Source organism: Aptenodytes patagonicus, chromosome 2, assembly GCF_965638725.1.
Source record: "Aptenodytes patagonicus chromosome 2, bAptPat1.pri.cur, whole genome shotgun sequence".
In the NCBI taxonomy this organism is placed as follows: Eukaryota; Metazoa; Chordata; class Aves; order Sphenisciformes; family Spheniscidae; genus Aptenodytes; species Aptenodytes patagonicus.
This window is the reverse complement of record NC_134950.1, coordinates 107,444,241-107,471,483: the sequence shown is the minus strand read 5'-3', so window position 1 is coordinate 107,471,483 and position 27,243 is coordinate 107,444,241. Positions and strand designations below refer to the sequence as shown.

At 37.8% G+C, this 27,243-nt stretch overlaps 1 protein-coding gene across 1 annotated transcript in view; it reads right to left on the bottom strand.

The window, feature by feature from the left end:
• Positions 1-27,243, bottom strand: part of SLC9A3 (solute carrier family 9 member A3) — a 55,090-nt gene that overhangs the window by 9,413 nt on the left and 18,434 nt on the right. The window contains exons 2-9 of the mRNA XM_076330700.1: positions 16,641-16,943; positions 11,389-11,549; positions 9,209-9,287; positions 8,204-8,381; positions 7,095-7,315; positions 4,909-5,111; positions 4,000-4,089; positions 2,060-2,130 (exon numbers count right to left, since the gene is read on the bottom strand). Coding sequence (XP_076186815.1) covers positions 2,060-2,130; positions 4,000-4,089; positions 4,909-5,111; positions 7,095-7,315; positions 8,204-8,381; positions 9,209-9,287; positions 11,389-11,549; positions 16,641-16,943 — 1,306 coding nt within the window. The remainder of the gene's footprint in view (positions 1-2,059; positions 2,131-3,999; positions 4,090-4,908; positions 5,112-7,094; positions 7,316-8,203; positions 8,382-9,208; positions 9,288-11,388; positions 11,550-16,640; positions 16,944-27,243) is intronic.

Sequence of the window (27,243 nt, the reverse complement as noted above, 5' to 3'; positions counted from 1 at the left end):
TTAATAGGTTCACTTACCAAACACTACTACAACAGCAAGAGTGCTATGATTATAGTATCCCATTTCGGAGTCGCTAGGACATTTTATACTCTGGGAGATCATGCTACCTTATTTTTCCACTTATGATTATGCATTGTTGTATTTAATAGCTTCATTCTAAAAGTTTAATTTTCTTTCCTCCTTTGGAAGGGAATCTGCTTTTCCCCAGCTGTATTGTAGGACAGCCAGCCTAGAAAATCAGTTCACAGCTGTGCCCTTCCAAAAGCACTTACAGAGGGCCTTATTCATGCCATTGATGTACTCTGGGGGATAGAAGTGATGTGTATTTTCTGTGATTTACACTTCCAAGCTTGTCTGATAGTAGGATATCTGCTATTTCATATTTAGGCTCCAGAAGATAAAGGCTGCTTTACTTTCATCTACCTTCCTCAAGATTTTCTCTAAAGGGCATGAGGCATCTTTGGAGACTACTATTCAAAGTGATTCTATCCATCTTGCCCAATGGCTATTTTGCGTTTATGACTTTTTATTCAGATTGTTGAAACCTTTTTGTTGTTAAACATTATTCACAGAATTGATATCTATTCCTCTTCTCTAGCCAGAACATCTGACAAGCAGTCTCTAATTCAGGCTGCCACACCTGAGCACATCAGTGAGGATGCTAGTGGCTGCCATTTCCTTTAGGAAGCAGCACTTTCATGTACATATAGTCCAAAAGAAGCAGACTTAAGGTGGTCTCATTCAAAACATATTAGTCATCAAACCACACACTCAACCATGAATCTACATTAAGCTACTCCTTCTCTTGTTACTCAGGGAGATTACTTTCTGACATCTAAGAAGTCAAACTCTAATTTGCCACTTTTAAAATATTTAGCTCCATCTTCAAGACAGTATTTCAAAACTGGGCATGTATTCCCCTGTATTATAGCCTGCTGAAATTCATTCCCAAAAAGTAAACTAAAAATTTAGACCAAAAGAAAGAGGATGTTCTATTTGGAATGCCTCATGAAAATTCTTCCCTGCATAAATGAACAGAGAGCAAAAGGAAATAAGGGAGACTGTCCCTATAACTGGGTACAGACAGGTGAGCAATTCTTCTTGAGCTCAGATACAATCTAACTCCAGTCTAAGAGTTGTATAGTTATATGAGCACAATGCTCAACCTAAGCTAATATACTCAGCTTCTCAGCAAGGGTTAGGGGAGTGCTCTGCAGAAAACTAGTACAACCACATGGCTTTTGTATTGCAGTTGACCTGTTGAGTCAGCAGGACATTAGCAGGTCAGAACCGTGACTGTCTGCACCTATGAAATGACCTAACTCCAGGGAGAGAACTGCCTAACCTTAAATAACACTGTTAAAGATAATGTTAAAGACATTAAAGATTTAATGTCCTTTTTTTCACATTTATTCATATAAATTATGGAACTCTGCCCATCACAATGGTAACTCTTCACGTGTACTTTAAAGAAAATGGTGTCTGTATCTTTCAGCTGGGTAACTTTGCTTCTCTCAAAATGAATCAACTATAAACAGAGAGGGATGGAAATGACCCGTAATTTTCATTATTGGTTTCAAACTAATAGGCTTAAACTATCCGAGTCATTTCAAAGCACCCTCTGCCATCACTTTCAGAGGTGTTGAACGCATCCTTTGTAGAAATAGTACAAACAACTAGCACAGTCGTAGTTTAGTTTTTTTAGTGCCTCCACACACAAATAATGTTCATGAAATGGAGTATTACAGAGAAGGACCAACATTAACATTTTAGGTTAAATCTTGTGCAAATGGCCTGTTCTCAAATCTTGAGAGAAGCTGATCCCTGGATGTGAACTGAGGCATTTGCAAAGGCCTAATCTGGACCGAAAAGATTCCAGTTGTAGGGGACAAAAATAAACTATTTTCACATTTGTTGTATTTCCAGTATTTTCAGTATATAACCTTTTAAACTATATTTGACATCCTTGCTGTCCCTAAACTCACAGGCTTAAAAAGTCATAAATTACAGTTAAGATTTCCTAGCAGTATTTCAGCATTCCAAGTTAGTTACTACTTACTTGTCTCTCAGATAATTATGTCCTATTTGTCCAGAAATGTCTTCTATAGCAGAAAGAATGTGATCAAAGGCCTAGGAAAGTGAAAGTGGAAATAAAAGGCATAATTAGAAAATAGCTCAATTTATGTCAGGTTAGACCACGTGACTATGCAGAATAATTTTATTGCTGCTATGCAGATTTTTTTTCCCATTTACAGAAATACTAACTACTATATGCTTTTCTTCAAAGGTCCTGAGCTTTCTAACAGTTCTTTACAAATTCACTAATTATTCTTGAATTACAAGGGTCTCAGCAAAAAGGTACTTAAGCCTCCATTTTAACATTCAATTTTGAGACTCTTTTTATCAACTCATTTTACCATCTCCATTTCTGCCCTATGAAGTACATCAGCTACTACTAGTGTCAGTGATTAAATCAGTTGAAAAATTTCCCTAGTGTTTCTTTTTAGATGTTTCAGGCATCCATACTTCCCTCACAGTAGAAGTAGGCACCATTCTTTTGATATCTAGGGCAAAATCCCATGCTGGGTATATTAGGTGGCTGCTAGAAATCCTGAGGTTTATAACTCTCGATTCAAACCAAGGCAGCTGCAGGTAGAATTTGGTCTTTTTCTGTATATGGTTGTTAACATTTTACTCTGAACATTGGTGTGATTACTGCAGCATGCTAGGTTTAGAACAACATGGGTGATATGGATTATTCCTGAATATAATACTAATTACTGCCTCAGGAGATATCTGACATGGAAGTGGAGAAAATGATACCATAAATAAGTTGCTCCCTCCTACTCCCTGAGAACAGACAATGCTCCCTCTCTCTGAAGGCTGCAATTTATACAGTTCTAGGAGCACTGTGCCTCCTGAGACAGTATCTGCTAGAATATTCTAGGAAGTGGTGAATCAGTATGTACAACTTTATAAAGTGTTAGGATTAACATTACTGCTTGGCCTGCACTACTAACTGACATGTAAAGGTATATCCCATAAATGTAGACAGACTGTATTTTTTCACCTCGGGGAAGAATACTGATTTTCAAATAGTGAAATATTTGAACAGAAATGGAAATTTAAATTGCTGGATAACAAAAGCATAATGTATTTATTCAGTAGTCTGTAAAAGAATTCCTCAGAAACAAACCCTGTCCATCACTAAGTTGTTAATTCACTTCAGGTGACCTCCAACATGAAAACAGAGAAGATTAGAAGCTCATACAAGGATGTGTTAAAATACTCAATGCAGGATAGCTGTGTAAATATGAAAAGTTTATGAATTAAAGAAGGCCATGAAAGATGTCTTATAGTCTTGCGTCCTTTAGGCTGTATTTTTATTGAAAATGTGTGTTTTCTTTTACTGAATAAAAACTTTAGAATGTTGTGTGAAAGTGAATTGGAAGAGATTATGTTTCAAAATCTTTTAAAAGGTTAAAGAAATGCAGGCACACAGCATTCACACTGAATTAAAACTATTAACATTAATCTGGAATTTCAGTATATAATTAACATCTGCACTGGGCAGCAGACTACCTTTCTATGTAATATGCAAGCTACAAAGCCTGCTTTCATATCTTTTCCATAAATAAACAATATTTAAGAAGGAAAAATAAACTTACTTCCACATGCTTTGCCCTAGCGATCTTCAATCAAACGTCCTCCTCTTTTAGATACAGAAGCATATTCCAGCTGTGCTGTTTCCCCAGTACTGTCAGCACCACTGAATTCTCAAGTGAAAGACCAGAACCTTCAGCTGAGTATCCCTTCACAGGACTCAGCCCAAAGACAACTTACACCCTACAGATAACTTTTGAAATGTTTGAAGGATTTTGCACTTGAAATTTGATTCTCCCCTCCCTTCCAAAAAGAAATTTTCTCTAATATTTTTTTCTATTAAGGCACTCTATAAAAATCGAAAAGATACCATAGTTTTGTTTAAAAATATCTTACTCTGCCATGAAGTTTCTCATTCAGTTTTGGCTCTCTGTGTTCAGTTTTCTTCACTTTGAGCCACTGTACCAAAGGCTTGATAGTCAGTCCCTAAGGATTGAAACATGATAATAAATACTTAGGAATTATCTTAGACTTTCCTCCAGCTGGTCATTGTTAAATAGAAATAGAGCGTTTTTGTATGTTATATGGTGGTTCTCATACTTCCTCAGTTGATCTCTGTCCCCTTTAGAAGATAAAATAATGCAGTACCCTCAGCTCCTGTTACAAAGGTTTGAAAAGACACCAACCAGTGGAAAAATATATCTTCTATAAGAAAAATATGGTAGTAGAAGGGTTAAAGTGTTTCCTATATCATTGAATGTGGTGTTTTCTGCACATACCAGGAGATTGTGACCACAGTTAAACTTTCTGTAATAAATTTGAGAAAAAATTCCAAGCTGGTATATACTGACATATCTCCATTTAAATTAATGTTTTTTTCATCCAGAAAGTGCTATTTTGTTTGGATGCTAGATATTTTCTTGTCCCACTGCTTACTGTTATATTTTAAAACAAGGACTTAGGCTCAGGTAGATCAGCTTAATGACTGTATTTGCCCGTAAAAAGGACTGTTCCCTATAGTTATTCACATGAGGTGAAGGATGTTTAATCAGATACTAACTTGAGCACTATTAACACCAAGCAGCTAAGACTGAACACTTTTTAGCACAGAGGAAATTATGTTTTGTCCCTTGTGGTGCCATGTGAAAACATAAAATAGGATCTTTGTTACTAAAATTACAAATTCAATTATGCTTTCAGTTCAGTGAAACAATATGCAACCTTCAGCTGAGAACAGCTTTAAGCATTCGGTACTTTTGGGGACTCCTTCTCCTTGCAAGAAGCATGCTTAAGAAGTTGAATTACCTGGAAAATAACAGTAAAAAACACAACAATGATAGTTGTGCTGACAAACAGGTTTCTGTCTTTCACTTTGTTCTTATCCAGAAGTACAACCAGAGCAAAAGCAACTGCTCCACGTAGTCCACCATATGACATCACCACCTGGTCTATTATCTCCAACTGGACCATTCTGTAGTGGTTAAGAATCCATGTCTGTAAAACTACACCTATAAAAAACAAATGCCAGCATGTCTAGAAATACCCTTATGAATGTCAATATCCCAACCGTGTGTAACAGAAACAGTACCACCAGTCTGTTTTCATAACAAATTCTCTACATCATCTGCTTCTCCCTCTGTACTGCTACACTGCCAAGGAGGGCAGGCCCATTCGGTACCTTCCGCTTTATGTTTAGCCAAAGGAATTAGATGAAGATTCTTCGGTAGGCCAGCAGTTCTTCTGGGAGTGCTGCCCTCTGGCATAGGCACTATTGGTGAAATTCTGCTATGTGCTGACCTTTGAAATTCACAGTTGAGAAAGAATAGAATTTTTAGCAATTTTTTAGTCAGTGATATGCACAGGATCTTTTAACAGAAGGAGAAACAGGTTGAAACAGTGTTGATTTAGGGAGTAAGTGTGGTACTCTTTACAAATCACTGAAAATGACATTTATGTCATTGGCTTATGGAGGTTGTGTAGTTATGCTAACACTGTCTTCAGGCCTACAGATGAGATGCTGCCTGTTGTAGGAGACCTAAATCACAACATCTCCCAGAGCTCCCACCATGCAGAAGGAAAACAACTTCACCACTCCTGAGAGTGGCACAGCATCTGTGTCCCACTGCAGCAGGCCAGGATTGTTAACCAGTGCAAAAGAGATATTTCTCTTTTTAGAGAACTTTAAACTTGTTCTAAGGCGAAAAGTGTCTTGTGTATATCACTGTAAGCAAGGCCTCTGATGGAGGGGACCTTGAAAATTAATTCATGCCACCAATCTGACTCCTCCAAGGGTATGAAAGCTGCAATTATGTAAGGCCCAATATCATCAGGTCTTTAGTAATTTATCAATGTCTAAGCTCAACTACTTTAATGGATGCATATTGTTATTGCTGAATATTTACTATTTAATTATTGATCACACTTATTATGGGATTGTTAACCACTCATTGCAGGAATACAAGTGACAAAATCAAGATACTGAAAACTTGTTTAAACACCTCACACACATCAGCAGTTACTGAGAGGTGGCTAAATGAACAATGGTTACAGACTATTTAGAAAGGAGGACATGGGGCTAGGCCCTTCATTTAGCCCAGGAATTTCTAGACAGAATAAGAATACAGAGTCTAGGAAAACTGCCAGCTAGGTATATGCGTTACCATTTATTTGAATTTAATTCAAGACAAACAGGCGAATAAACCCGTTTAATTTATTCCCACATGTAAGTACATACACTAAGCCACTATATGTGTTACTCTCTAGAAGTACTTCATTCTATGCCTTTTTTGCTTTTTTACCCCCTTTGCTCTTTCACAGAACAGTGATTAAATAGTAGAACTATACAGTTGGGCAAATTGTCATTGGTATTTTTAAATGTTTGCAAACTTATATAAGCCCAGTAAATTGACAGTAGGTAATCCCTACCTGCCACAGTCTTATTTTTTACCAGTTTTTCACCAGTCCCTGAGAATTAGTTCTTAAGCCAGAGAACCTGTGGTGTAATTATGTATGGTCTTACATCACTTTGTGTCTCAAACCTGAAGTCAACCATAAAATTAGCTCAGGACAATCTCTTTATTACCAAATTGAAAGAGATGAAGGAAAGAGATGGCTGACAGGACTCACATCTTTGTTAGGCTGCAAATTAAAGAACAAAGTCCATTTCACTGGGAGATTTTGCCAATACCATGTGCTGGGTCAACAAAGGTTAGCCACTGGGTGATTCATGTTAACTGCTGGGCTAGTCGTATCCTCACACATCAGCAAAAGTGAAATCCTACTATATTTTCAGCATATGATGAAGCTTACTGTAGAGATCTGCCCTCCTAACCCAAAACCAATCATGAATTCAACTAAAATAAATGGAATATTTTAAAAGGAACAAGTCTAGAACTCCAAATTCATTTTTTTTTTTTTTTTTTTTTTGGCAAAAGAATATGTGACTGCATCAACAATACAGTGGAAGGACAGGAAGAAGATCATCCCCTTACCAATAACTCTATACACTGAGATGAAGACCAGAGTCAACAGAATAAAAGCTGTATTCCAAGTCCAGATATTTGGATCTACAGCTGAAATTCCCAGGAACATGAAGATAATGGTTTCTGCTCCACTGGCCATCATTTTCATGGTATATCTTACAGTTGTAGAAGATTGTTCAGATATGTTAGCCTTGACATATTTCTGACAGCAGATGCCACAGAAAGTTATCCTAGAAAAAAAAAAGAAGCAATTGTTCAGAAAATATTTGTTGTAACATTTAATATTATTTCCATCTATCATCTGTCATATAGTGATAAAAACCCACCATTAATTCCTAAGAAAAAATACACTCAGGAGCCATTGTGGAGTTTAATCTAGGTAAAAAGCATATCTCAAACACTCATCCTGAGGTGACCCCAAGAGGTCTGAAGACAGCATTTCATTAGATCGTAACAGACCTTAATTCTCTTCAGATTATCATACTGCTTTACATGCGAAATTTTATATCTTGTTTACATCAGACATAATCTTAAACTAATGATCTGTTTGCAGTAAGATTTTCAGATCTTTAATATACTCACTGTAGGATCTACAAACATGACAAGCAAAACTGAGAAGAAAGGTATGCGAGGAATCAATGGATACTAAAAGAAGAACGACCACAGAGGTACTCAAGCCAAAACAGGCAAGATTTAGGCAAATTTTAGCAGGCCAGTCAAGACAGTGAGAGCAGCAAATAATGGACATTCACATAATGCCTTAGAAAAAATATTGGTTTAATTACAAGTCATAGGGAAAGATGTCAATACAAATGGACAACTGTTAGTTATTGAAGTATTATTAATCACAAAGAGGAAAGAGTAAAGTCTGTATTTTGCAAAGGAATTTCTCATGTTGCACAGCAGATACCAGAAAACTTGCATTCATTTTCAAGGCTGAATAGCAGTATTTGCAAACTATAATCTGCTGCAGTGTGAAGGTAGTAATATTCAGCATAAGCTTCATGAGTGTCATATTCTACAGCTGTCCTATGTAATTTAGGTCTTTCTTTTCAATGTTTTTAAAAACGATATTCCCTTCTGAGCCCCTTCACGGGCAGTAATAAAAAGAGACTTACGCAAGGATAGCAGAAAGAGAAAGCATCTCTGCTGTGAGGTAGGACAGGTAGGAAATGATAAACACAAATCCAGGTTCAATGATTCTCACGTGCTTGGTGAAACGACTGACCAATGACAGCAGGAATGCAAAGAAAATGCCAACCAGTGTCCCACCCAGGCTTACCACAAAGAATGACACTGAAAAACAAAACCAAACACAGCTTAAACAGTAGAAATATAATGGTTTGAACTAGTTCTTTTCTATTATATGGCCAGCAAATCAGAGAAAATTTTGGAGGACATGTCAAAAATTATTTCTAAAATGCAACAACATGAATTGCTTTTGAGCACTTGGTATATGAAAGCAACATTCTGTAGAAAAAACAAGGTTACTTTCTGTTAAGCCTCACCATTTTAGGCTTATTCAAAACCCACTACATTTCTTTGAACAATTTTTGTCCCCATGTTCTGTAAGCAAATGCTTTTCCAAAAGCATATTATAGAATATGCCCAAGTCACTCTTAAAACATTGATTCATAAGATAATGTAGTATCATGTCATGCTTGGAATGGGAAATAGTGACTAAATTTTTAGATAAATAACATTTCTTGATAGTCACTGGCAAACGTTACTTTATGGCAATCAGTGATAAAGAGTGAGAACACCCATATGCAATCTCAACTTTCCTGGAATGCAGGGAGAGCATAGGCTGAAACTCAGGACATGTTATAAAATACAAAGAAAATATGTACAACTGTCAAGTTTGGAGGTCTTAACAACTGAACTCTACATCTGTTGAGTCTCCTCAGAAGAAAACAAATCTGATTAAGTTTCCCAAATATTCAGGAATATTCACTTATTTATTTTCTTAAGACATTCATCTATGCCACAGGAGTGTGGGAATATGAATGACAAGGGAAAGGCCTGAAAAACAACAGTTACTGATAGCATAAAAATAATACTATTTTGTTTAAAAGTCTGCATATGTACATCAGTGATGTGATACGGAATTCAATTCTACGCACCTATGCCTTTGACACATTCAATCCCCGTCACATTCTCTGAACCTATTGTAACAAAAGATTCAAACACATTGTACAGCACCTGAAAAGAAAAGTAGACTAGCTTAATATTTGCTGCTGAATTAAGCCTATTAAAATAATCTCATTATGGGCCCCAACATTATGAATTCTGAAATTATGTATGACTGAGGGAAATTCTGTGTGGAGGGAGATTTTGCAGATTTTCAAATTTTTGAAAATGGAAAAAATGCAGTGGAGCAAGAAGAAACAAAAAATTTTAAAAAAACTTTCCATTTCTTATGTCAATATGAATTCTATCTATAAGAAGCATTGTTACGTCTAGATGTGTTTTCTACAGCACTTCTCACTCTAAAATCCAGGTATTTGGCAGATTTATTTAATCACCTGTATAAGATAAATAAGATACTTAATATGATGCTAATAATAAGAGATTTGATTTAAATAGGTTGAACATATGTAAAGTAAGTTGAACATAAAAGAGAATAAACTATAATAATAGAACTAAAGCTTTTAAAATAATTGACTAACAGTGATAGTGCTGAAAGTAAAGAATTCATCTTATCCATATCCCTGCCTAAGGAGGTTTGTATGAGCATTATTTTTGACACATGCCTGTCTAATCTATTCTTAATTCCTCCAGTGATAGAGGAGAATTTTACTATGGCTTGCTCAGTTTTCCTTGTTGCAGCTAAGCTTGTTAATTCTTATCATATTTACTCCAGTCATGGCATGCAGGTTAGTTTGTTCTGTAACAGTAGTCTTTTACATATTTACATTTAAAGAATGCTATATCATCCACTTTATTCTGTCCTACAGTCTTTCCTTTTTCCAGGTAAGAACTCTAGTTGTTTCAGACTTTCTCATAGGCTATGCTTTCTGACTCTTGATCATGCTTACTCTTCTCTTCTGGATTTTCTTCAACAAACAACTTTCTTTTTTTTTTGTAGAGTGAGTGTTTGTATTAATTTCACAGTAAGAAAAACTCCTTTCCTTCCGAAAGCCAGTGATGTTGATATCTGAGTCCCTCAAGGGTTTATTTTAATATTTGTTTCTGGTAATACCCCAAAAGTACTAATGAGACTGATATCTAAAGGCAATTAGGTTTCTCTGGAGGCCCTAAATGGCATGTTCAAACTCATGTGAACAGTTAGGCTGCTGCCAGTGACCTTGCAGTGCCTTACTGCCTTGGTTGCAAAAAATTAAGTTACTGAGCCTGGGGGACATGTCTTACCCTCCTTTGGAGATGTGCAGGAGCAGGAATAGGAGATGATCCAAGAAGCGAACTGAAGCTCTGTAGCAACTCAGTTGCATAGCACCTTTCTGCCATAGAACTTCCTGGTCCCTGCCCACTAGCACTATACTACAAAACTATTGACTATTTTATTCTGAGAAAAATTTTGTGTGAAAAGAAAAGGTGTTTCAATCAAAATAAAAACATCAGTAGAAATTTGGGATTGTTTTGTCTGTTAAAGTCTATTAAGTTTTCCTTTTATAGAATCATAGAATCATAGAATAGTTTGGGTTGGAAGGGACCTCTCTTTCTAAATGAAAGAAAACCCAGAAATTAACATGTTACCAAAAAACCCCAAACCAAACCAGAAACTTTCTAAAATGTCCCAAAATTTTTCCCAGATTTGCTCTTTGTTATATATCTGTTTGATAAACATCTGATTGAAGTAAAAGAGAGGGAACAGGCATAACCACTTTGGCGAGTATTCTCTCTCTCACTGCCTATATATCTGAGGTATTCATATAAATTATGGGCATAACAGAAATATGCAGAAAAGAGTATGTGCATTAAAAAACAACAGCAAAGAAAGGCTTAAAATCCCTGGAACTAATTTCAGTAAGTCGTGAAAGCCCTACTTGAACAGCAAAGGCAAATAAAATGTACACACCTGAAACTTCATTTTAAATATTTTTATGCTCATCCAACCCTGGATATTTTTATGTGACTTACAGGCTCCAAATAGCTTTCATGCTCAAACATTTAATCTTTGCAATACAGTGTTTGTAAACAAGACAGAGAACACCATGAGTTATGCTACACTAGCCCATGAGTAGATACACACAGATGATACAGTATTTCATTTAAGGGGAAAATACACTTCAGAAGAAATCCTCTAGAGTTTGGGTGACTTTGGGATATCTAATTTACTTACCACAGTTACAGCATCATTCAGAAGTGATTCTCCAAAAACAATGATGAATAGAACTTCATTGACATGGACTTCTTCAAACACTGCCAGAACAGCTACAGGATCCACAGCGGCAATTAAGCTGCCAAACAGGAGGAAGTCCAGCAGTCCAGAATTCAGGTGGCCTTCAAAAACAAAGCAAACAAAGTATAAGCAGAGACAGCTCTGTATTATCTATAGTAATGACAAACTGTGATATTATAGATAATGCAAAATCATTGAAAATAGGGATCCTAAGGCATCAACTAGAAAGCATGGCACAGAAACTACTTAACAAGTTCTGCATTGTGTCACCTTGTATCCTACAAGGTTTGTTGGATCTAGCATTGGCCCATGTGGATCAAAGTTGATTCTGGGAGCAATACAGTCCTGTTCTTATGGCAAGGCACTTGAGATAAGTATTTCCACATCTAAACTGGCTTTTTATTTGTGTGTGGTATGGTTTATCTAACAAGTAAATTATCTCAGGATAACTGAGAACTAACAAGATGGTAAGAGGAATATATCAGTACTCCTGAAGTAAATGTTCCAAAATACTTCATGCCACAGGCCAAATTTGACTCTTGGTCACTAAGAACTGCTACAGTGGGGCTTAACTGCACTCAGTGCAGTTAAACACCACTTGTGGCCTCCTTATTCAGTAGACATTCATTGATAAGTGCTGTTAAGACACTTGTTCCCAAATTATGATTAATGATGCCACTGTTAAATTGTCCGCAAGTGGACCATAAAAATAGATGGACTAAAATGTACCTCAACATGTTTGTGTTGTAGCCCCTTAGAAATTTTGGCAATGATTTCAAAAGTTTTGGAACTACGAAACTCTGGTGATAAAGTAACCCAGTATTTATTTAATTTTTTTTAATCTTCTTTTAGTTATTAAGATTATTTTGTTCAGTTATGCAAACAGACTGAGACAAGCACCACTATCATTTTAAAAGTAACAGAAAAAGGAAAGCCACAAAGATCGCTTTGCTCAGCTTCCTAAATATCTTGCAAAATTTACCCTCTTCATGCAATCAAGAGTGGTATCCCAGTCATTTTTTCTGGGCAACAGATTTTTGAAAGAGAGGAGAAGGAGAGAGAACAGGAAAATACCCTTTGTGTTCATTAATGGATGGAGGAGGAAGCAAGGTTCATTAAGAGGTGATGAGGAAGAGCAAAGAAGGAATATGTTGAGAGTTCTTTTATTAGAACACAATGCAGAGGTCCATGCCCAAAATTAATAGACAGTTGTATCAGGCATGATTTCTACAGGTGAGGGAGAAATGCACCTGATTAAATGATTTGGAAGCATGAGTCAGACAATGACAGTCAGTAGCCATAGCCAAAGGATCAATATTGTCTGTAAGGTACTTCCAGAACAACATGGCCACTCCTCTAGCAAGAACTCTTACAAGATAATTTTTCAAATCCAGAATATTTAGTGCTTGGAAGGTAATTGAAACAGAAACTAGATTCCAAATACTTTTGATACAAAATGGCATGGGCATATTTACTCAAGAGAAGGACAGGCACATGGGCAGCCAGAGACAGGAGTAGACGACACTCTGTTGTATGTGACAATGGCCAATAATCTGGGGGAGCTGCAGAAGTACATATTCTCTTAGCTGCTGTCTGCCAATCAGAGCATCTACAATGTTTTCCATACAGTCTATAGGGACCTTGGTAAGGCCCTGAAAACAGAAATTCATAGTTTGCACAGACAGATAACTACTCTATACTTTAAAAAAGAGGAATAGTCTTGTTCACTCTTGGACATATTGGGCTGTGAATGAGGACTGAATCTATCCATTTTAGTGTGAGAGAGGGGTTGAAGCAGTGAGCTGAAGTCTGTGCCAAAAATTCTGAGAACAGCCTTGAACCTGAATTTAAGTAATGGTTCCATCAAATGTTGGCCTTCTCTGCCATGCTTAAGGAAGGAACAAGCCCAATGACAACAACTGTCAGATATCAGGGTACAATAGAACGTAAGCTTTTAAAATAAATTGGCTCACTGAGATTGCTTATCTTTTTTATATGTTACCAATTATAATCATTGGTACATTCTTTGAAGACTGCAAAGCTAGTGAGCAAATATTTATGGAAAGGTTAGGACACATCTATAATTCCTATAAAGCAATGTCAAGAGGCATGGCGTTTCTAAATCAGACTTTTATTTAGACTAATAATGCAGGTTATTTCCAAGTGGCACATGACCATTGCTTCCTCCAGCTCACCAGAGTCTGGAGTGACTAGTTGCCAGCAGTGACACCTAGGCAAAGTAAGTTGCTGGGCCCAGTTTAAGACTTCTACACACACTCAGCATGTTATCGCTATGACCTAGATTGTATAGGAAAAACTTTTCTAAGCATTAGTCACAACCACAATTATTCCACAGAGAAGTGCTGCATGTGTTAGTTCTCCAGTAGATGGTGAACAGTTAGGTGCAATCAGCCAGGAAGATTTAGGATTAGATACTTCTTCCTATTCTGTGAAAGCAGACTGGTATGGCTGTTAGTTAATAGTTAAGGTGCTGATCTTTTAATTTCACTTCTAAAGAAGGATTTCTTTGTTATTATCACCTTCTCTCTTTTTCTTCTGCAAATTATAATATCTATAAGATTATTGAATGCAAACAAAGAGCTGCTTTTATGTTTATTTATGTAGGAAATCTATGTAATCCAATTTGGATTATGCACTCTCATATTGATGGACAGTACTACAGGCCCATTCAGTGGTAAAGTTGGAAGCAATTTGTTTTTAGTTCATAGTCTGTAGCAGATATACATTCCTACATTTTAATGATATTGCTTCTAGCATTATTCTTTCCAATTGTAGAGAAAGTGGGGTAGAAACAAAAATATGCCATAGAATTTCAACCAGAGGCTGCTATGAACTCTTCTAGAAATTGAGTAACTCAGCATTCTCCTACCTTCAGCAAGTAAATAACAACAGCAAGGCTTTTCACAAAGTGTGGTGCTTAGATATTGCTGACATCTTTGAGGTCAACACAATGTATTTAATGGATTAGTAAGTATGTGTCCTGTAGATATTTTAAAGTCCTACTTAGCTTTGCTGGAGAATGACATAGTTTGAATCAGGGACAGGATTTTCTGGCCTTTTCCATAGCTGAAATTAGAACTCTAGTAGGTTATAATATGTCTTGGTGGTAAAGACAGGTCCCCACAGTATACCAATTAACACTCATTCTAAACATTTAAATATGCCAGGCATGTCAGTTTATTGTTTGCCTTTGTTAACATCCCTATTTTTAGCTTGTAGAGCTTTAGCTGTGACCTGTGGTAGGGGCTGATTCTCCTGTTTAACTGTAAGCTCAGAGTTCTAGTATATACTATCACTGAAAGATTTGCATGATGAAGCAGAACATGTAGCTATCAAATCCAGCTTTTACAGTTAGTCGTGAATTGTTTACGGATTGGGAGGAGAGCAAGAGATAAATGGATTTTTCACTTAAAATAAAATTTTTAGGAAAACACTTGACTTTTCCATTTCACATGTCATAACGAGGTCAATGCTTTTCCTTTAATGGTTTTTATCAACATATTTTTAAAAGTAATTATCATTCATTATATTTCCCAGAGCAGGATGTTAATAATGTATTTTTGGTAATATTTTTTAAATTGTTCCAAACAGCTTGGATATTTAAAGAAAGAAATCCCTTTGTCATCTTTTTTGTTCCTGAAAACCTGTATTTAACTATAAATGTGAAATTGTGGGTGCAATATATTGTGCCTACAGGCTGAAAGCACATAAAACATCTTACCTATCTATAAAAATCAATAGCATCTGCATCTGAGCTGTCACCTTTGTATCTTCTAAAGAAGATTGTTACTTATAAACTGTGAGATATAGTAAGGTAAATATCTAAAATGTAAGCTAAATCTATCATAGATGTCTATATTACAAACATCTGCAGTAACATAAGATGAGCCTCATATGAATGAGTCTGGTCTAGTTCTTCCAGACTGGGATTTTCAAATAAGGACAACACAGGTTTCCCTTAAAATGGATGGAACAGATATCCCAATCTTATGTCCAGTTTCAGAGAACCCAGCCCCAAATTCTGCTGCTTCCCTGTGCTGGACAACGGGAGCAGTTTTTGAGGCTGGAAAACTCTACTATCTTATCTTCTGTAATAATCAGCTAACAGTTTAATTCTTCATGGCAAAAACGTTCTCTGCAATATCTGCAACTTCTGACATTTGAGGCACTTTTTTTATCTGGACTGAAAAGGAAGTCTGTGGTAAATTGCTCTGAGTTGATTTTACACCACTGTGGTTGGAGAACAGCCCCATGACTAGCTGTTGAGCCTTTCGTACAACACAATATACCCCTTGCTGTCTCGGAGCCACTCACTCAGTCCAGGATCTCAGCACTGGTTGCCAAGAACAGATGGGCAGAGTGCACAGGCACAGCAGCACACTATATCTGTACTGCTCTCAGCAGCACTCAGATGTGCCCTGTAAGTACTTTCTAGAACTCACTAACCTAAGAGAATTTTGTCGTAGAAGGGCTCTTGAGCTTCTTCAGTACAGACACTAAGAAAGCATAGATAGGATGCCTGTTTCAAAACACATGCAATCCACATACAATGTGAATTATTGTTCTTCAGGTAGCAGTACATAGCTTATGTGCATGCCACACCTGCTGAGAAGATTAAGAACTGCTGTTCTGTGCCTCTTCTAGCAGCCCCATGCCCTTATCTTGTAGTATAATTAAGACAGGGTGCATCTTACATGTGCTACTTGACTCTGTAAGTCTTCAGTTACAATTTCCAGCCTCAGAAGACAGAGATGTGTCATGCATACATACCCACTCAGCAACCATTGCTTACTTAATATTAAAGCTGACTGAAGAAAGACAGTTCCATTTTACAGTAACTTTGAAGGTTTCTATAACAGCAGAAAGAAACAAGCCCTTCAGAGTGTATTTTTGTCCAGATGTCCATTAGCAGGATGAATCCTGAGCTTTATCCTGAGAGTGTACGCACATGTTTAGAGCAGGGAAATATGAGACACACAGGTTCAAGTCTCTTTTGTGCTTGCTTCAGAGAAGATTTCTCAGATCATTCTTAAATTTAGTAAAAATATTACAAATTGCTCCCATTAAAATTGGATTTTTCTGCTGGAAAGAGCTAAGTTGTAAAGTATCACCCCATCTAACAGCTAGCATACAGTAACATTCACAATTGTGCCTTCACAGATCAAACTTACCCATTATTCCTGTCTGATAGACACCATAGAGAGATAAACCGGTTGTGGCAGCATTCCAGACTGTCCCAATGACAGCATACAAAAGGATGGAACCAAGATTTCCAAAGAACAATCTATTCGGCATAAAATATCCAGCATCCAAAACAATTGGGGGCAGCAGATAGAAGAAAAATACAGTTGGTGTAAGCGAAAAGGAGGCAATGTGATCTGCTGCCAATACAATGCCACCAAGGAAGAGACCAAGAACAATCAGCAGAGCACTCTCTGGAACCACCCGAGTGACTTTGTGGGACAAGTGGAAAACTGCAAGAAAAGAGGAAAACAGTTTGTTAGAATTGGAATGGAGAAACAATTTGAGCAACAACTGTTGTTACCTGGCAATTTTGACTTCACACAAACTTCCTGCTTTCATTGTTATTAGACCCAAAAGCATGCATGGAATGCATGGGACACAGACAGTGTCAGAACCCAGCCACTTTTAAAATAAAATAAAAGGTTGGTTTTCAGATTTTATCCAGCATATTTCAACTTACATGAAACCAATATTCCATGACATTTATTTCCTTTATTGGATTATCTTCTCCATACAAGATCTGTTTAGGGAAAGACGGTGTTCTGTGCAAAGCACTAAGTGCAAGACTGAAAAGAAACAGTAGAAGTGCTGGACGTGTATGACTTCATGGTTTATTTCTGTGTCTAAAAATACACATCTGACCTCCCAACATTTGTCTTTAAAACTGATCAGTGTACTAGCAGGTTTACTGGAGGATGGGAGAAGAATGCTGAAAGAATAACTAGTTTCAAGACAACTCTTTTTAAATTTATGAAGAATATTATATGACAATGTAGCCTGCAGCAGGAGCAGAATGGAGCTGATATCATGGGAGATCCGTTTTGGGCCTTTTCCTCAAAATCTCCCTAGTAAGGATTTCAGTTAATTCAGAGGATTTCTGGAGCAACAGGGGCTTTAGTGGTGCCTTTCTCATATATAGATATATTTGTGGGAAATGATTCTGCAACAGGCTACTTTCTTTTGTATAAACAGTGTCATAAAATCTGTATCTTACAGTAGTATGTCAAATCCATTAATAAAGATGAACAGTATATGGTATCTATTATAGAAAAACATGTAATGGTATGGTGTGGTAAGACTATTAAACTAGCCAATAATTAGAGGGAGAGAAAATTACAGAGTGCCATGAGCGAATCTAAAGAGACAGAAAGATGGCAAGGCCAAGACAGAAAAAACAGACTATTCAAGATGACAGAAACACAAGTAAGACTGCAGATATATGTGGCAACATATATTTATAGTGCACTTGTTAGGTATCAGATAAAAGAAAAAAAATGCAGAGAGCAGAACAGAGAGAAGTTAAGTCTACAAAGAAAGATGGAACATGAAAAAGGAGGAGGTGGCAAAGGTGTTAGATAATAAGGAAGCACAGGTGTGCTAATTGACTTTCTTGGGATTTCTGTGAGCTTTTCCTTCAGTTTATCTTAAATATTGATGTGTCCCAGATGGTCTGAGCCCTGGCACTTTGTGATACTGACCCAATAAATGGGATTTTACTTATATAGCTTTGTGCTGAAAATGTGACTTTCACTTTAGGAAGAAAATTCCACTAAAAGCCAAGTTTGTCCTGGTTTGAGCATCAGCCTAGAACTGTGTTGAAGCTTTTACAATGCTAATGCAAGTTAGCTCAAAACTAGTTTGGACAAGAAGCCATCATTAAGAATTCCAGCCTTTTAAGGTATAGTAGAATAATCTTTCCCATGACTATGCAGAGATCTTAGACCAGGTTACTTTACTGAAAGACCATTGTTTTTTCTCCCAGCCAAGTATTTGTCCTAGTCAAACATTTACTAGTTACCTTTTAGAGTGTTTTAAGGGCCCCATTCCTGAACTGTCTGTCTTCGTCTTGGCTGCATCTACATGGGCAATGTTAGAAGCATCACCCATCATTATAGTAGTCCCACAATAAGATGGTTCCTACTAGTTGTATAACCTCCATGGCCTCATCAGAGTAGGAAAAATGACAACAGCCTGCCTATACCAACAATGAGCATGAATGCAATATTCCTAAGTGCATGTAGACAAGACTTGTAAACTAAACCATTTAGAACATAGCTTCAGAGTGGGAGTAATACAACAGCAATCACACATGAAAGCAAACTGCATTCAGTGAAGTTGGCTAAATCATGCCAGTTTTCCATATCATCTGTGTCATGTAATCAATAGCTGAATAACACTTCACAGAAACAACCACTGTGGGTTTTCCCAGTTAGTTTCCTCTCTTTATAATAAAATCCCCTGGGCTTGCATTAAAAAAAAGAAAAAAATAAATAAAGAAAAACAAAATAGCCACTATTCCATGTGTATAAACTGTAGCATTTAACTTCTCCAAAGTCTTTCCTACTGGTCATTCTTGATTTCTTGAATTTCCAGTCAGTGAATTATCAACTAATTTATCACCTCACAGAGTAGGGATTATCTCCTTATCCCTGAAAATGAATGTTGCTGAGCTAGTCTTACTAACCCAAGTCTGTTTTTCCTACTCTTATGTTTGCAGATAAGGCATGACTACAAGAAGTTAAAGTTAAAAATTTAAAATAAACCTGTGAAGACTTTTCAGAACTAGACATTTGGAAAAAACCCAATGTCCAGCTAAAAATTCATATTCTGTAGAATTCTCACCTTTACAACCAAAACCAGTTTCTCCCAGTAAGTGCTGGGAAGCCAACCTGATTTTGGTTGTAACACTGTCTCCTCCTAGAAGTCGCATGTTCCCAGTGAATCAGCTACATCATATCTGTCTGTGTTCCCTTTAACTCCAATTGACTGATTATCTATCAGCAATAAATTCTTCTACTCTGTTAGTTTAGGAATGCAGGCTGTGGACAGGAAAGTTATTGCATGAAACAAGGCTCTAGAGAAGTCTCCTCTTTTTTGCATTTGGCCCAAGCAAAACCTGAACACTAGACTGTATTTGTTTTAAGGTAACTGCCTGGCTAACTCTGCAGGCAGATAGTATGCAATATGATTAACAGAATCCTAGTGTCTATAAACATAGAAATATGTAAAAGGAAAATACCACAACTGATGAAATTCAATGAAATAGCTTTAGAGTAAGATGTAATTGGAACTTAGACCGATGTTTGAGTTCATATTTGCACTTACAGTGATTGATTTTTTTTTCTGGTTATGTGCATAAAATATATTCAATCAAGATTGTGCATTATGAGTAGTTATTACATTTATAGAAATTGATAGAGATAGATTAATTCCAAATTCACTCCTTAATGTTTTTTTAACAATTCATTATCCTGAAGTTATGTCCCTAACACATTGTGAGTGTTTTACAAACTGACATAATGATAGCACATTCATTCCATAAAGTTTGCATTTACTTGCTTAGGAGAGATCCAGAAATAGTCCCACAAACTTAATTATGTCCCCATGACAAAGTAGAAGAATTGGAATCTTTAATTACATCTAAATGTCTAGCGTGACTAGGTATTTCACCTGACTGAGGAGTAAAATACAATCCAGCAATAATGGACAAGGAGTTTAGTTTGATTCTGTTGTGAAAGAAATTACAAATATCAGGAAGGATAGCATGCAGTGCTGCTCAGATAAATTACTCTGTGAGGGACCTGGAGATGAAATTAAGTCTATTTTCACTGCTGTTAATAATGAAAAGTACATGAATATATTTTAATGAGCAGAGGGAAGGAGCAAAGACAGAAAAATTTGGAGCCAGTCCATGCCATAAAAGAAGTAACAGTGCACAGAGCAATCCTGTGATCTATAAATTTTAACATTTATCATTTAGAATTCATCTACATAAGTCTAGGCACAGTATTAGTGAAAAACTTAAACATATACCTTCCATCCAGTACATGCTAAACCTGGCTTGAAAGTGGGTTGGACTGGCTAGTGGGTAAACTGTGTTTAAATTCAAGCTGAGCATCACTGAATTAGAAGCTTTCTACAAAGTTAAGAAACAATTACATAGTATAAACTTCCTGTGAAATTTTTTTCTGACACTTCCTTTGAGATCCAAGAAAAGGGATTGTGACATTTAATGTATTTGATGAGAAAGACAAAACAAATTAGCAATCTATGATTTGATGGCTGGAACCAGTTTCTTTTGACTCAAAGAAAGAAATATACTTTAAGAAGTAAGTTATTTTTTATCACCTTTTAAAAACACAGTAACTTAGATTAAATCCTTCAGTGGAATTTACAGCATTCAGTGAAATATCTGTTGCTTTCTTAGGCCATCTGAGACTGCTTTGCAAGAAGTGATTCAACAGAATAACCTTTTTCTCATTCACTAAATGAAATGAAGACAGAAAGGACTGGTTAAATAGCAAGAATAATAAATAAAAGAATAATAAAGAAGAGATAATGTACAATTCATGCTCAAGTCACTTAATATTTGTAGACACACAAAAAAAGTTTTCTGAAGTAGGGTTTTCCCATATTTCTTTCCAAATTATCTCTAACAGCACCTGTTTTTAATGAATACTGATTTTTGATTATCAAGCAAAACATTTCAATGACTTGGTTCTAGAATTCTGTGCTTTTTTTTCAGCACAGATTTGCCACCTTTTGAAAATACAGTGCTGCAAAAATAAAAATCTGAAACTACCTATTTAATATACTGTTAAATTTCAGGATTTATATGGTCATTTCAACACTATCTCAAGTGACTAATGACATTTCCATTAACTTTGTTAGTGTAAAATCAAGGCCCTGAAAACACTGAAATATTTTTTTCAGATAATATCACTGTCCCAGTGAATCACAAAACCTACTGCATGTGCAGAGTATGCAACATGTCATCCAGAAAAATCAAGATCTGACTTATAATAATGCTAGTAATTCTCTGCTGAAGTTTCTTTTTCCTGTATCTTTCAGTAAAATCCAAGGAATCATAAAATAATTTAGATTAATAAAAGATTTTGAACCTCTTTTTTCAGACTTATAATTTCCATAGTTCCCATGAAAGCATAGATATGAATTTGCAAACATTTCTCAGCTCCTCCTACCACTGCCAGTGACAGGTGTGGGGTCTACCATATGCATTTTTGCTAGTGGATCAAATATGCACTGATAGTATGCTATTAGTCTATTTTTCAGTTTTCACTTTTTATTTTCACTTATAAAGATGAAGTTATCATATTAAATCAAGCCATGATTGCTCCTAATTTGAGATCCAAGACCTCATTCTCTGTAACTGGTGAGAACCCTTGCCATTGACCAAAGCGAGAGCAAAATGCTTCAAACTTTTCTTCATGATTCTTTACATTTACTTTACAGAGATGCAAATAATATTATCTCCAAGGCAGTATATAATCAGGTTCCTGTAATGGCACAACATAGAAGCTACTTAAGAGAAGGCATAAATAAATTCTACAAAAGAATATTCTGCCCAAAGGGAAATCTTTCTTCTAAACATCTTCAGCAGTTGGACTCTGACTGGCAAGCATGAAAGTTTTGTTTCTTATCTTATCTACGTGTTCATGTTCTCCTTAGCGTTATAGAGGGAGAATTTTATTTTAAAACTGTTTAGTTTATGCTTTCTGCAGTTTTTTTCAGTAGTGTCTTCTGCAGATATATGTTATTGCTTTAAAAAAAAAAAAATCATAAATCTGAAATATATTCCAATAGCACACATGGAAAAATCTGCTTTACCTTGCCTGTATAATAGCTCAAAGTATAATCAAATACCACTTTGTGAACTAAATTGATCAAATATAGCTAGGCAGTAATGCAGTCCAAAAGCCTCTGGAAAGTCCCAATCCATTCCTATTATGTTGGTCTACCTGACTAGGGAATGGCCACACTGTCTAAAATATGATATGGAGCGTACATTTTCAAGAAGGGATCATTTTGCTTCCACCATCCCTAAAAGGCATGAATCCCTGGCCACTCTCTTGCTCCTTATCTCCATGCATTAGTTGCAGCCAGTTAGTGGATCACAGCTCAGACTAACCAGCTGCATCTGCCTTATCAAGAAAGAAACAGCAGTGCTGTAGAAATGCATGATATGGCCTATGCAAGCGCCGGGGCAGAGATTGTAGCATTCATGGTGTAAGAATTGTGTATAGATGCTGGGGCAGAGAGAACTGTGTATTTTCTATAATTTTCCCCGTTTTTATCTGCAAACTTCTTTAAAAGGTCATTTTAGATTCTTAGCATTTCACAATTTTTTCTCATTAAGCTACATATGTAAGAGATCCAGATACCCTGACCTCCCCAACATCTAAAAAGAAGCTGAACAATCACTGTTTTAAAATTACTTCTAACTCTTGGTTTATTAAGTCTCATATAATCTTTGATCTGTATTGGCTGCCTGTAGTGTTCACTGTGGTCCTCTCATGATTCTCGATTCTTGGTGAAGTAAGGAGGGGGGCCAGCAAAACCACAACCATGGACTTCCGGAGGGCAGACTTTGGCCTGTTCAGGACGCTGGTTGAGAGAGTCCCTTGGGAGACGGTCCTGAAGGGCAAAGGGGTCCAGGAAGGCTGGACGATCTTCAAGAAGGAAGTCTTAAAGGCACAGGAGCAGGCTGTCCCTGTACACCGTAAGAAGAATGGGCGGGGAAGACGACCGGCCTGGCTGAATGGGGAGCTCTTGCTGGGACTCAGGAAAAAAAGGAGAGTTTACCGCTTGTGGAAGAAGGGGCAGGCGACTCAAGAAGAGTACAGGGATCTCGTTAGGTCATGCAGAGAAGAAATGAGAAAGGCAAAAGCCCAGCTAGAACACAATCTGGCCGCTGTCGTTAAAGACAACAAAAAAAAGTTTTTACAAATATATTCATGACAAGAAGAGAGCCAAGGAGAATCTCCATCCTTTATTGGATGCGAGGGGGAACATTGCCACCAAGGATGAGGAAAAGGCTGAGGTACTTAATGCTTTCTTTGCCTCAGTCTTTAATAGTCAGACCAGTTATCCTCAGGGTATCCAGCCCCCTGAGCTGGAAGACAGGGACGGCGAGCAGGATGAACCCCCCATAATCCAAGAGGAAGCAGTCAACGACCTGCTATGCCACCTGGACGCTCACAAGTCTATGGGGCCGGATGGGATCCACCCGAGAGTGCTGAGGGAGCTGGCAGAGGAGCTTGCCAAGCCACTCTCCATCATTTATCAGCAGTCCTGGTTAACGGGGGAGGTCCCGCATGACTGGAGGCTTGCCAATGTGATGCCCATCTACAAGAAGGGCCGGAAGGAGGATCCGGGGAACTACAGGCCTGTCAGCCTGACCTCGGTGCCGGAGAAGATTATGGAGCGGTTCATCTTGAGGGCGCTCACAAGGCATGTGCGGGACAACCAGGGGATCAGGCCCAGTCAGCACGGGTTCATGAGAGGCAGGTCCTGCTTGACCAACCTGATCTCCTTCTATGACCAGGTGACCCGCCTAGTGGATGAGGGAAAGGCTGTGGATGTGGTCTACCTGGATTTCAGTAAAGCCTTTGACACTGTCTCCCACAGCATTCTCCTAGAGAAGCTGGTGGCTCACGGCTTAGACAGGTGTACTCTGCGCTGGGTCAAAAACTGGCTGGACGGCCGGGCCCAGAGAGTTGTGGTGAATGGAGTTACATCCAGTTGGCGGCTGGTCACGAGCGGTGTTCCCCAGGGCTCAGTACTGGGGCCGGTCTTGTTCAATATCTTTATCAATGATCTGGATGAGGGGATCGAGTGCACCCTCAGTAAGTTTGCAGATGACACCAAGTTGGGTGGGAGTGTTGATCTGCTTGAGGGTAGGAAGGCTCTGCAGAGGGACCTGGACAGGCTGGATCGATGGGCCCAGGCCAACTGTCTGAGATTCCACAAGGCCAAGTGCCGGGTCCTGCACTTTGGCCACAACAACCCCATGCAGCGCTACAGGCTTGGGGAAGAGTGGCTGGAAAGCTGCCCAGCAGAGAAGGACCTGGGGGTGTTGGTCAACAGCCGGCTGAACATGAGCCGGCAGTGTGCCCAGGCGGCCAAGAAGGCCAATGGCATCCTGGCCTGTATCAGAAATAGTGTGGCCAGCAGGAGCAGGGAAGTGATTGTGCCCCTGTACTCGGCCCTGGTGAGGCCTCACCTCGAATACTGTGTTCAGTTTTGGGCCCCTCACTACAAGAAGGACATCGAGGTGCTGGAGCGTGTCCAGAGAAGTGCAATGAAGCTGGTGAGGGGTCTGGAGAACAAGTCTTATGAGGAGCGGCTGAGGGAACTGGGACTGTTTAGTCTGGAAAAGAGGAGGCTGAAGGGAGACCTTATTGTGCTCTACAACTACCTGAAAGGAGGTTGTAGCGAGGTGGGTGTCAGTCTCTTCTCCCAAGTAACTAGCGATAGGATGAGACGAACTGGCCTCAAGTTGCGCCAGGGGAGGTTCAGATTGGACATGAGGAAAAATGTCTTTACTGAAAGAGTGGTTAAACATTGGACCCGGCTGCCCAGGGAAGTGGTGGAGTCCCCATCCCTGGAAGTATTTAAAAGACATGTAGATGAGGCGCTTAGGGACATGGTTTAGTGGGCACGGTGGTGTTGGGTTGACGGTTGGACTCGATGATCTTAGAGGTCTTTTCCAACCTTAATGATTCTATGATTCTATGATTCTATGATACTGAGGGCAGTGTATGTCAGTTCCATTCTGCACATCACCTAGTCCAGACTAATAGTGAATGTTTCTTAAACAATGGACAGTACAAACTCCTTAGGAAACTTCACTGTTGCAATTGTTTAGAAAATTATTTAACAATAATGACAATTAGTGTTTCTTTTTTTTCCTTTTTTCTTTTTTCTTCTTTTTTTTTTTTTAATGAAAGGTAGCTCTCTTCCACTCTTCAGTCACCTTGTCTTCTGTTTGATGGGCAACTTTCTTTATACTTCTACAGCTTTAATCTTAAATTTCTCCAGAGGTTTTGCTACTTTTCCTTAAGTATTTGGTGTTAATTGCTATCTATTTCATATATTTGCTCAAGAGCATGCTCTTCTGATAAGTCCACTTTCTACTTACTCCACTCTTCTACTAAGAGAAGGTTTTTGATCCAATTTCCTTTGTAATGAAGTTTCCTGTATTTATATTTCTCTTTTGTTATGGCTCCCTTTACTTCTCAACAGTCCTGCCCACCTACTATTTCTCTAATAAACTTCCTGCACTTGCTATACTTGATTTCTTTATACTCATATGTCTTTCATTTTCTGCTCTATCTTTGTAACTCTCATTATTTTCACGTGATGTGCCAGTTTTGCATCCCTGTGCATTGACCTCAGTTGTACTGTATCTCTTTTTTAAGATCTCCCTCATGACTTGACTACATAAGATTTCTACCCTTGCCACATTACCAAACGCAGCATTTCTTGCCTGCATACCCGTAGGCATACCTTCCAACTAATTACAGTTGCTTATGTAGCCTGCACAGAGGATCTAGGAATTTTAATTATGACCACAAGAACTAGAAAAGCTATTTGGTTGTATAGCCAGGCACTCCATTATCACACCACCACATTTAATGATCCTCATTTCAGAGGATTTTTGCTCCAGCTGAGCCTATGTGAAGGCACACCAGCAGCCCTCATCGCATAGTTAGAGACTTCATTCTGATTTCTAGCCTGAAGGTGTTCACAGCTATTTTATATCCGTTTTCCTTTGTGACAGTGATATCAATTTTCTTAAATAGTTCTTTTTCCCTAATGTTAAATCCTTTACTTCTATTATATAAGCACAGAGAGAAACATATTCTCTTTTTGTTTCTTGTCTTTGGTTTGTTAAACTAAACCACTTATTTTTCGGTCTTCACTTCAGCTCTCTCTGTCTATTTCAATCTGAGTTCACCTTTGTGGACTCAAAGTCATCAGAAATATAGACTGCGTTCTGCATGAGTCACAGGAGAAGCAGGTCCAACAGCATTAATAATTTCCTATCACAATCTATAGTTCAGCTACATCCTGGATTCATTATCACATTGGTGACTCACAGTCATCCTGTATTCACTTCATACAGATGTGTACCTCTCTTCTCCTTCTCATTTACAACCTCATGTAGAAATTCTTGTCATTGGTCCCTGAGTGAAACTGCCCTTGGTATTACTGTATTTCATCCCTTCCCCTAGTCCTCAAGTTTATATGTTTTTTCTAGTACAACAGCCAGATCTACATGAATACGGGTAATGCCTAGTGAAATGTGTCATCAGAAACCTTCAGTAGGATACCTCACCTCTTTGTGTAGTGGTAATTTAAAAAAACAAAACAAACAAAAAAAAACCCTGCATAAGACCAGTCCAAAAACTAAACTCTAGTGACTTCCACAAATAACCTTCTTATAGTTTCATACTTTATCTTGTCCTTTCCTTACCCACCTGTTAACTGTTCTACCCCCTGTCTTATTAACAGATGAATTTAGGCCTAAATCAAGGGGAAAAAAAAATCTTCCATTGAGTTCTAAGAGTGGTTCAGTTGAAGAAAGGATTTAAAGCATTAGCGAACTGCTTTTCTAGTCTGTCCAGGAAATGTTTGAGCAGACTCAACATGGCTGAAGCTGATCATTATTACTTGTATTTGCCTTTCTAATCTTTATCAACAAAGTGCGCTCAGGTTTTTTTTTCC